Source organism: Ylistrum balloti, unplaced genomic scaffold (genome assembly GCF_031769215.1).
Source record: "Ylistrum balloti isolate Yb309-2 unplaced genomic scaffold, AGI_CSIRO_Ybal_v1 Utg369850, whole genome shotgun sequence".
Classification (NCBI taxonomy): Eukaryota; Metazoa; Mollusca; class Bivalvia; order Pectinida; family Pectinidae; genus Ylistrum; species Ylistrum balloti.
Window position 1 is genome coordinate 1,973,988 of NW_026782003.1, and position 12,902 is coordinate 1,986,889.

At 33.7% G+C, this 12,902-nt stretch overlaps 1 protein-coding gene across 1 annotated transcript; it reads right to left on the bottom strand.

Annotated features, from left to right (window-relative positions):
• Positions 1-3,775: 3,775 nt before the first annotated feature.
• On the bottom strand, positions 3,776-10,897 carry LOC132545605 (uncharacterized). Its single transcript, XM_060209301.1, has 2 exons — positions 10,767-10,897; positions 3,776-7,012 (listed from the first exon to the last, which is right to left on the bottom strand). The coding sequence occupies exon 2, from the start codon at positions 6,987-6,989 to the stop codon at positions 4,695-4,697; it is 2,295 nt and encodes a 764-aa protein (XP_060065284.1). The 5' UTR covers positions 6,990-7,012; positions 10,767-10,897; the 3' UTR covers positions 3,776-4,694.
• Positions 10,898-12,902: the final 2,005 nt, after the last annotated feature.

The window sequence follows — 12,902 nt, forward strand, 5'->3', positions numbered from 1 at the left end:
TCATTAATGAAACCATTGATAAAAAAAAAAATTGGAAAAAACTTGTTGCTGGCAAAACATTAGCACCCTGGGCCTTCATACTTTAAGATATATGCTGCATATTAAATATTGTAACCCAGGACCTTTTGGTGCCATCACAATTTTGACCTTGAAATTAGGTCATGCTCATTAATCATAAGAAAATTGATGGCCTTTCATCCAAGATTGCTGCTGGCAAGTAAACATCAGCACTCTCTAGTCTTCTTGAACCATCGGATTTCTATGACCTTAAAAACTCTCTTTTAACATTTGTATTTCATCCCAGGATGCTACAGGTAAAATATTATGACCCTGGCCCTAGGACAGTCATCACACCACTGAAGAAAACACAAAGTACCAAATTTTAGACAAGAAACAGAATAATTAACAAGAAAGAGTTACACTTATGGAATGAAGAAGCAATTTATTAGACAACAGTATTAGATACGACTTATTTAACATGTACACAAAAGCCATAAATCATGGATTTATATGTAAAATTGAAAATAAAAAACATTTATTTAGACTGTGTACAGGCATTATAGGGACTTGACTCCACCTACCTGCCCTTATGTGTACAAACATACACACAGTGTAATGTTATATGGACTTTATGGGCAAGAGATTGGTCAGTGTCCCTATATGTACTGACTTTTGAGCTACCTGAATATTTGTAACTTAATTAAACATAATTTTCCTATAGAAAACCATTGGTTTAGGTAACCGAACATATAACAAAGCATTCCAATAGGAAACAAACAATGAAGAGTTTCCCAGGGAATATTCATTAAACTTGCACATCTTTAATTAATATATTTACTGGTACATGACCTGTTTTGCTACCTTTAACTTACAAAAAATAATTCATAAGAATGATAACCAAAGTAAAATGGAACTACCTGGTAACTGAAATGACCTCTTTGAGAGGAATTATACTGAATACAATGCAGAATATGTTGTTTGGTTGAGAATATTTCTAGATATCCATTATCCTTATACCTGTAATATTACTTACTCATAATCTCAAGTGTACATTAAAAAATCTTCAATTATTTTTTCTCGTTTAGATTTCTCTACAAGCTAGAATTATGCTAATTATCCCAGAAATTAGCCTGCAAATTGTGTCATGCTTTCTAATTGAAAATTCTACATGTCTTAAATCATCTCCCTGTAGTGAAAAGATGTAATTATCAAACTAAATTTTTTATGAAAAATGAATTGAACAAATGTTATATAAATGTAAAAGATTAGTACGTCTGATATTTATATTTATCCTGTAACTGGCGCTGCCATTGTTGGAAACACCTGTCATTTATATTTTTGCTGTACTGGGCCGCAGATACAAAATAGGTGTATTTCAGCATGTGCATGAATTTGTTGGACTGACTTTCTGGTTTACTGAAACATTTTACTTATAATTTGAAAACTGTTAAAATGCAATGTTTTAGTTGCATTGAACAAGTTTATTTTTGAAAAAAGTCCAAATATTTCTATTATGTCAATTGAATAATGGAAATATATTTCTGTGTGAAGCAATAGTTCTGGTCAGTGTCATTCATAAGAATCAAGCTGTAGTTTTGCTCAGTAACGAGAAAAAAAATGCTAGCAAATTCTGTCTTTCTATACCCTTGCTAACATACAGCTTATGACACTAACCATGAATTCTCTATGTATGTACCTCTATCAACCTTGGGCATACATTGTTGTAAGCCTTTTGAAGCAACACACAACATTCACCAAACATAACAAGGTAGGCTTTTTACAGGATAATGAAAGAGTATTGTAGGCATTATTACAGAAAACACTGTACTTATAGCTTAAAAAAATAGACATGGGCTTGTTGAATAAATAGTTCAGAGACATAAAGAAACTTGTAAATGAAGATTTTAACGAAAAATCCATAAACAAGTGCAAAATATGAGCAAACAAAACACATTTACAGAGAGAGAGCACAGACAAATCCAGCATATGTATATACTACATGTAAATCTGGACTCGGTCTTCATATCTACTCTTTAGCTTTTGAAAATTCACAAACTAAGGTCAAACATAGTATGCATATCATGTAGAAAGTTTTTTCCACCAGAATTTGTAAAATCAAATCACCTTTCCTGCAACTGCAAAATAATGTTAGAGACTTTAAGCCATCAGCAAATATTTACACATATAAAAAATAGGTTATTCAACATTTAAACATTTAATAAAATTTGTAGAATCAATTAATATAATAATCTAGGTAAATATAATTTTTCACTACCTTTAAGACCTTAAGTATCAATGCTAGAAGTAGCTTGTTGGAGAGCCATGTCCCCAAATTCCAGTAATACAAGTTTGAACTTCTTTAAAAGCAATTTTGAGCCATCAGTGTCATCTGGCCCTATTATCATAGGTACCAAACTTCCATAAAACATTCTAACCTATATATATATTAATATAATTGTTGAAAAGTCTTGTGTTAAGGCCAGAGGGAAATCAATTTTAAGGATAAATTGAACCTTCAAATACATTATTTATAAACAGAAAAATGTTTCTTCTTGAGAAAACATCTGGAAATCGAAAAGGTAAGCTAAATCTCATCATGTTTGCTGGAGATTAGTTGTAGCAGTTCTCACCAAAAATATAAAAGTACCTTTAGATAGTTATCTGATGGTGAGACTAGTAAAAATACTTATAACACTATTTCCATTTACAATGACTTGTCATGGCAGCATGAACATTTCCCAATAATATAACACTACCACTTTTTCATACAAAGCAAAATATATATACATTATTAATATCAACAAGCTAACATCATCATATACTGTATATATATATAGCTATCACATGTAAATCATATACATACAATGTATTTTTACAACATCTCAATATATAAGAATAGAGACAGCAGCTCAATCTTTTTTTATGGTAAAATGTTTTAATGAATTTTTGTAGCATACAAAACCAAGGTTTACATCTACTTTTTTTTATTTTTTAAGATCTCGTATCTTATCAACAACAGTCATAGAGGCCAACACACAAGCTCTGATTTGATTAAAGAGTTGGGGTTCTTACAGGACAATTATGAAGTACTTATTGACATTACAAATGAAAGTGAAATGGATATACGGGACACCGGCTTATTGCTGGATCACTTCTTTACACAACATATAGTGGAACAAGACCAGAAAAATATTACAATGCAAAGGTACTGATGATGTGTGGGGGAAGATTAATTTATACATTGGACAAGAAATCCATTTCAAAGCAAAGTTTTTCATGCAAATAAAGAATTATTTTGCATTATACAAAACAAGAGCTTACAATTTTGTTTTAAAACAGAACTATTTTTCTTGCATAACATCACATTCCGTGATGCAATACAATCAAATGTGTTTGATTTAACAAATGTCTATAATTGACTGCACACATGAATAGTCATCAAAAGCATTGCGATTAAGTTCTCTGTAACCAGGCTTTAATCGGACACAAAAACTTTCAGAGAACAGGTGGGAAATTGATATAGGTCTTTTATCAATCCAAAACTTCCATACCATGTGACATAACAAGCAAGAACATGTGATATTCTGCATAATAATATTAAAGGCAAAAACAAATGTATTGTTATAGATAGATCAAAACATTGTTACACATATACTGTGTAAAATCATCAGCTTTTTGTTTTCTAAATCTTATTTTAACTGATTTTGTTCCGGTAGACACTCTCTATCCATAAAATCACATGTACCTAGGGTTAGTAGATTTATGAGTACTATCAATGAAATTATTGCAAAGAAAGATTCTTCTTCTTCTTTTTTATGAAATTGAAGCCCTGAATGATAAATGATTTTACAGTAGGGTAATACTGTATTCAATTCTTGGTCATCTTGGTTTCTGGAAATTACCCGAATCCTTATCAATTCTGTGAAAATATCCAGTTATTAGTTTCCAGTATTACTATCAAAATATATTTACACAAAAATGTCAAATCTTATCAAATTCAATATAGAAAATAAAATCTGAGTAAAAATCTTAAATAAGAAAACCATTCTTTAACCTGTTAAAAATTTCTTGTTAAATCGAACATTAAATTTTCCCACTGGTACACTTATGACGACACAACATACTTTCATAAATTTGTGTACAACTGACAATCTGTCCAAGACCTTAAATGTACATAATTTTTTCAATTAAAATATAGTGTTATTACCATAACTGTTTGATTGGTGCCATGCTACATTTTGCAAGTGTTCTGGAACATGTTGTCAATTAGCTCATTAAACTGTCATTACCATGCAACATTTTGTGACAATCTGCAATCTATGTGCAATAAGTGGCACACATTGTTTAATCAACAATTAGGTATGATGTTTACAATACAGGTGATGCTTTATTGTATTACTATGGCTGTTGCATTGCTTGGTCCACCATTTAGTGTGACGATACATACCACCTGTAATCTGCTATTGAAGTGGCAATTGTCAAATTGTATGATCTTCCATAATCTTGTGATGGATGGGTGTTGTGTAACATGTGATTCACATTTTATGTGAAATTGTACAATCCTCCTTAATGATATTTTTAAGATTAGAGGTCTACCCACAATTATGCGTGACAACTATCAATGTTATCATTACTGTGTTATGAATGTATGATCCCGTATCTCTGGAATGGTTGCCAGACTGATTAATCCACTATCATTGTGTAACAGGTGTCACATTATGTTCTTTATTTAAATGCTCATCTCTCTCTGCTTCACTGTAGAAGAAACTATAGCACATCGGACATTGTGTTGTATGGTATGTCAGCATCCCTTCAGAGAATTTGGGTACTTCCAGAGCACGGAGTTCCCCACTGGATCCTCCACCACTGGGCCTAACATTCAATTCTTTTTCACATACTTTATGACGTTCTCGCATGTGCTTTCTTTTTGACATTTCATCACCAAAATATCCATTACAAAGTGGACATTTCACAAATTCACTGTACTGCTCTTCCTCCTCATGGCGATCACGTTCAGCACGTGACGAGAATTCACTGCCACAAATACTACAGGCAAACAACAGTAGATTTGATGATGGTGATTGCTTGGACCTTGGATCATTTGTCATGTCATATTTCAAGTTTGTATCTGATTCCATGCCATATTTTACATTAGAAGTCTTCTGTTTATAAGTGGATAAATCTGACGAGCGATTTATCCCTTTCTTTCTTCGTCGTTTACTTTTTTCTTCATCGTCTTCAAGCATTCCCTGTAACCTTGGAGAGTAGGAATCATCTTGCTCACTTCTTGTTGATCCAGAGTCGTCACTAGCTTCCAAATCTGACCCAACATCAGCCATTTCAGTGTAGTTAACAGGGTTTTTTCTTCCAGACGACAATCTTGTTGAATATGGTCCTTTTACCCTGTTTCTCTTTTCCAGTAGCGACCTTGTTAGCAACTCAAACTTGCGATTTGCATGTTCTGTGGGTGTGAGAGCAGCTCCAACTCTCATAGATGTTTCAATAGGACTGGTGACTGAAACATTTTCTGATACCTGACTTTTATTGCCAGATACTTCTCCTGGAAATAAGTCTTGGAATGACACAAATGGTAGCCTGTACACGAGGGAGTTATCCTGATCCTCTCCTACATTAGGCTGATTAGTCAAGCTGGAATTTCCTTCTTTATTACCACTGTTGCTAAACCTGTCCGTTGGAACACTGCTCTTGTAAGCTTCAGCTAAACTTTTTCCTTTCAGAATTTTCAAAAGAATAGAGTTTTTGGTTGTTTCTGAAATTATGCCTGAATCAGAATTTCTTCCCTGGTCAAGTTGCGATGAATCAATATCTGTATCAATCTCCATTTCTGGTTCGCCGATGTCAGAATCTTGCGGTTCTTCCTTGATTGAAGTGACAGACATTTCCATGGGATTCTCTGTGCTCTCAGTTTGTGACTGGAAAAATGATGTTGGAGTATTACATGTGCTGGAAGTTTGACTTTGATCAACATCACTGTTGTTTTCGTCTTCATTTTCTGTCGGCCATTTTGGTTCTGTGTCCTCGGTAGAGCTCCATACTGGTTCTTCCTTGATCACTATTCCACCTGGTAAAGTCTCGCTTATTGTTTGATTACTGTTGCTTTCCTCATTATTTACACTGGAGTCAACATTCTCCTTGTCTGAAACCTTCTGGTCATAGAGATTCTCTTCACTTTGCTCTTTAATCAAGGTATAATCCTGAGAATCACCATCCTCATCATCATTTTCTTGAGTCACTGATTCTGGAGATGCCCTTCTTATCTCTCCACGATCAAGCTTTCTCTTTCGACGTATGCTGGTTTCAGCAGGTGTAACGGTTTGACTCTCTGCTTGTAGTACAGGTTGGATAGGTGTTGATGCTGCACTCATTGGAATCATCAACCCTGATAATATGGATGCTACAGAAGCAGGTTCCTTCGGTTGTGTAGGTGTTACAGAATTTTCCATATCTTTCTTCAACACATCCTTACTGACAGTGCTGAGATACATGTTATCCTCTCCACACAAGGTCTGGACTAGGTAAGGATATTTTTTCACTGGTGTATCGTTTTTCAATGCTTCTGAGCCTGATACATTGGTACTAATTTCTGACAACTTTTCAGAATTCTCTTTTGTTTGCCATGCTGTAAAATCTCCTTCACCTTGCATTGGTATCAGCATATCTTCATTTGTGTTTTTCCTTTTCCGTTTAGATTTTGGGCCCATTGACCAGATGCTTGACACCTTGCAAATGTTTTGCTCACCATTTGTATCTTGTGATACTAACCCTAAGCCCTTATTTCCAAAATGCCCTAGAGTCTCATGAATTTTCACCACATGGTTGTCAGTAGGGGTTAAAGCTACACAAATCAAGGCATCAACTTCAATAGGATTCTTGTACTTTTCCTGACAGAGACTCAGGACAGCTGTCTTTAGCACTGCAGCAATTCTCTCCCTTTCCTTCATTCTGGCTACTTTTGTTTTGTTTACCATGGTCAAACTTTGTCAACAACCAACTGAAAAAGAAAAGAACATGTTATTTATGTTATGTTAGAATCAGGTGTTCTAAAAACTTTACTGGTTGGATCTTATCTTCTACCATTCTATTTCGATATTGATATTTATCAATAAACTACATATATTTTCAAAAGCACTATTTCAAGATAACAATTAATTTGTAACTCTTTAATTTTCATACTATATATTGATGCATCTAACTTCAGTACAATTACATTACGGTTTATGATGTAGCGTGTTGATTTATTGGTATTTTGAACATTTAAGAAGAGAGACAATTTTTGACTTGTGCCCTGTCTGGGCCTTGAAACTCATGATCTATGGCATCAAATCTCTAAACCAAAAAATCCTATAACTGCCTAACCATTACACATTATATGGCATGTATGTATGTTTTCTGCACACAACAATATCAGAAACTAGATGACCACAGTTTATTGATATACTGCGTCTAAACAACACACACATGTATATCTCAGTCACATATTAATAAACTCAACAAGCTAAACAAATACAACGCTTTTAATTGGCTCTCTTGAAGCTGTATCTATAGAAAGACCTATTCGAGATTTATTTGCAATTTCTTACTACTAACCTACTGACCTATGAGAGGAGTGGAGGTCCAAGATCCTATGTGGAGATTAGAGGCCTATATAGGAATCATAGATTCCAAAACCAATGTAGGAACTGATAATTCTTAGAGCTTATGTGGAGACTGTAGGCCTACACCAGGGCAGAGTATTCCCTAATCTATGTGGGAACCAGGTATCACAGAGCCTACATGGGGGAATGGAAGACTTAGAGCATAAATCTATGACTGGAATCTGCAGATCCCAGTTGTGTTCAACTAGAAAGTCGAACCGCAGGACACAGGAAAGATCTTGTTACAATTTCATTAATCAATATAGGATTGTGATGATCTGTATGGGAACAAGGCATCATAGCTGATATGAACATTATTGTGCCTAAAAGTTGTATGAAATGCCAATGTAAAAGTCAAGGGATTTTCCCTATTTAATGAGTCAATCTGTAAAAGAGAAATGTATCATAAATGTCTTATTATCATCTTGTAACATAAATCAGAATGTTGAAACTTTGAGAAATATAAACTTCAATGTGTCTGCCAATTTCTATTTGGAGTAATTGTGAACTAATTTTTGACAGCAAAATATTGAAATGTCGACTTGTACAAGAAATGATGTTTGTGAACACCTGTGTTAAGTTATCTCTACAATTGAAAAAAGAAATGCAGACTGTAGAGTGGTGATCAAAAATTATGTCTATTTCCATTGATAGCAATAAAGTGACTTAGTTTTTGACCACAGAAGATTGAAACACAAACTCGTCAAAAGGGGTAATGTTTGTAAATGATACATGTAAGTATTGTGACAATCAGAAAAGTAATGCAGCTGTAGAGTGGTGATATCAAAAAAGCTGTCAATTTCTTTTGACCGTAATTATATAATGATGACCTAGGTTTTGACCACAGAAGATTGAAATACAATCTTGTACAAGAGGTGAAATTTGCAACCATGTGTAAATGAAGTATAATGACAATCGGAAAAGCAATAATATGCAGAACAGTGCCATCATTTGGGACACATGCATATATACAAACCAGGGCTCTCGACCTGCCAGATTTGGGGCCAATATTCGGCCCAATTGCCAATGCAAAATAGTATCTTTTTTTCCCAATTTAGACCCCAAGTTTTCCCAATACTAAGGAAAACGACACTATTTTTCCCAATTCTAAGTGCCCTGGGCCCCAGTCCCAAAATGGGGTGTGAGAGCCCTGCAAACATGCACAAGCAGATCCCTTCCCTGTCCCTCGATGACTTTTGTCATGAGGGTATAAAAGAGCTAACAAAATGTTTGTAAAATCTTGAGAACCTCCAAGAAGATGAGGAAAAAGTGGATGAAATGCACACGAAACTTTGATTTTTTTTTTAAATGTGCTAAATGAGCATTAAGGTACTTTGATTAAAGAAATACTCCAAATGTCTGCAGGTTAACTATTTAAATTCTTCATTTTTCTCTTGATTTGTGTAATGTTTCGGAATTTCATAAAATAGCATTAAAAGGAAACTCTCTGTTAACAAAACATCTTGAATATTTAAATAGTCATAGTTTTTGTTATAACATTTTATTTGAGTTACATAACCATCTCAAATCTCTTTTTTTTTTTTATTTTATTTATTCAAATTTTCAAAGGTTTTTTTTTTTAAATATATTATATGTATAGTGTCACTCACACACAGATACATACCTCATCCACTAACATTCATTCTTCATCATTTGTTGAGTGACTACATGGAGTCATTTATATATGTAGCCAGCACCACATATTATCATACACACATTCTACATTTCAAGAAACAAACATCCACCCACAACATTCATTTTTGATGCATTCCACATTCATACACAATATTTATACCCCATACTCACCTGCATATTATGTGAACATAATTGTCATGTACACACTTGCTCATCTCAAATATTCATATACAAGTTATCTATATCTCAAATCTACATCTATATAAACAAAGAAACATTTTGAATGTTGCATATTTATTTTTTTTGTCATTAACACTGCCAAACTGATTTCATAAACAATCCTGTTCGCAACTCTTGGGTTAGTTCAGGCATTGTATTTTCTGCAAAAGACTCTAAATTCTTTTGTCTGAAACATGACTGGGCATTTTGATTGACTGTTTGACCCTGATCATCAGAATGGTGATTCCGATCAGGTTCCATCATATCCTTATGCCACAAGGTAAAGTACATGGGGCAAAATTATTAATTGAATTTTTTTTATTGTGGGAATACCTACACGTAAGACTTGTACACTAGAAATATAGTTTCCTCTTATTCTATTTATACACATAGACATCTTAAAACAATTCTTATGTGTTAAAAGCATGTCACTCATTTATAATTAAAACCCGACTAGATCAGCCTCCAAGGTGACAATCCTATCCTGTAACATTACTAAAAGATCTGAAAAAATTATCTTTGACCTAGGAATGTTAGGGGTTTGAAACATACTTTTTGGTATTTTATGACATCTTGAAATTTCCCTGCTGCTATCTATCAATTACACAGACCAGAAATGCCTTGGACAAACAAAATTGTAAAATCATGTGACTAGAGTGAACATTCCAGAGAACTTTGGTGTTTGATTCTACTCAAAATGCAGCTATTGAAGAATTTATAATCTACTTATTTTATCACTTTTTTTTTTAATTTACTGGAAGAAAGACTGCCAATACAATATAACTATCACATACAGAGGTGAATAACAAAATTATAGGAAATTAACAATATGAGATGTTAAAAAGAACAATATTCAAAGTCTGTAACTGATAAAAAAATAAACAGAAAAAAAACAATAACAAATGAATAGTAGAAGATAATTTGATGTCTTGAAAGCCAATTAGGTTCAATCTGAAGATTTATATATATATATATCGCATCAAAACTAAGATGTTATTATCTAAGTATATCTCGTTTATAATTCCCACTTGAATAGAAGAAACTTATCAGGATTTAATATCTGTATCACGGTAAGACCAGCAAATTAGTAATTTATCACACTAGCATTGACCTTGTTACAGATTGTGGGACAAAAACACATGATGGATTCGTCAAAGACCTGTTGACAATAAACTGAAAGTAAACAGAATATCTATGGTACATGACCTGTCGACATAACAAGCATAATAATGTCAAAATGGCGGAAGGTGAACTTACTGACTGGTCAAGATCACTCGCTAAATTGAACAGTAACGGCGGTCACAGTTGTCATGGAAACATTCCAATCGTTTTTACGAATCGACGTATCAACAGATGGTAAGGTTCGTATCACGTATAACTGAAGAAACTATCTACTACAGATGGAATTCATACGGCACATCGACCTCACCTTTCCCTCGCCTGCTGACCTATAAACATGTTAAGTCATTGAACGACCTTGCCCTTTCACCTTTCGTTTCACGTTATGCTCTACTTCTTTGTCCTTATGCCCTCTGCTTTCATTAAAGCTTCTGCTTTCTGTCTCTTATGATCATAATCAAATCATCTAAGCGATAAAACAAACGCATGAAAACTATAAAAATACATTTTTAATGTCCATTTCCATCTGATAATAAGAACAGCTGAAGTTCTGGGACCCTTCATCCGTGACATGAGAAGTCGAACACGCCGGAAGTACAATGTGATTGATTTTCAAATATTCCGAATTGTTGCCGTGATAACATACGAAAGGAAATTAATTTTATAATCACAGAGAGTCATACGGTTTTCATACGGATGGAATGATCAAGCACTGCATCAGATCTTGTACTCACGTATTTTTCCATCAAAAAAGCAAAGGAGATCTTCCAATTCAACCGAAACAATTAGTCTTGCACAAGTCCGTGATCAATTTGTTAAGGAATAGTTCAATAAAAGCGTCTGAATTTGTTATACATGTTGTTTTAGGATAAATGTAACATTTTTATCAAATATTTGCAATTTTGATCACTTCATCTCCAAAATGGCAAAATGCAACTTAAAAAATGTGAATAGTACATATATTTATTTTTCAAAACAAGAGGTCCCTGGTGCATGGGAAACTAACTTTTATTTATTCTTTTTTGTGATCTGGTGTGGCTGGAGTATACTTCTTGTCAATAAGGGAAAAAAACCAAGAAACTTACATTTGCAAAATTCATCAATCAGCTGAATCAAAATATATAGTCAAAAAATACCCAACATTACGCCAAATTGGACGTTATAGTTTTTATATTTAAATAAAAAGCTTAGTCTGCCCCTTAAAAAAGGTGTACGTGAAGTTAAGAAATGACTAAATATGTGAATCCGGATAAGTACCATAATGCAGACTGTCTTGATTAGTGTAACAAAATATAGCACAATTGAATTGATGGATATTTTAGTGTTCATGATAGGAAAAGAATATAAATTAAGTTTTGTCAAAATCTCAGTTTTAAATGTATCATGTACAAAAAAAAAAAAAAAAAAAATTTATTATGTGCCGTCCTCCCACAGAGATTGCAACCTTCATTCACAGCACATTTCTGTTACCTATCATGGATGTAAATTGCCATAATTAGGTAGAATCTATGAAACAGAAGTAATTTTTTATTTTAATACCTTCGCTAGGATACAAACTTGGGATGCCTAGCTTACTACTAGTCTGACGGTCAGTCGATCAAGCTTAAGAGAATTAAGTTCTCTCTTGCTAAGTGGTATATTGCAGCTAGGTTACTTACTCCGCTTCCAAGAAAACATTCGCGAACAAGTTTCCAGGGGTTACAGTGATGCTTTTGGGGCATAAGTCAACTAATATTTAATTCCCCAAGTCCCTACATGGATGCCAATGTAGCAGAGGTTATTATCCTCTGCTAGGATTCGTACTCGGGACTGATGGCTTAATTACTAGTCTGACACTTAACCAATCAAGCTAAAAAAATTTCTCTCTAGCCGAGTGGTATATTGCGGCTAGCATATACCTGAATACAACTCCATTATATTTCTTCAGTTGCCTTTCTAAAGGAGATATTGGTCAGTATCTCTCCCAAGAGACTATACTTATATAAATATTGTTCTTTTTACCTTAAGTTGATTCTCTCATGGTTGAATTTCATGGACGGGTAATAGTGTTACAACATGGCAAATATCAAGATAGTAAAATCTCGTCCCAAAATTATTCCTTTGTACAATGAACAAATGTTACTTGTTCTCGGATAATTGCCTAACTTTTATGTACTGCAGTGATGATTTGTTTACTCTCTCATTTTTCAAAATGTTCTCTCCTGTTCTTGCAACAAATCTATATGGTAACATTTGTTACAGCTCCAGCCAAATGAAATGCAGATGTATTTAACA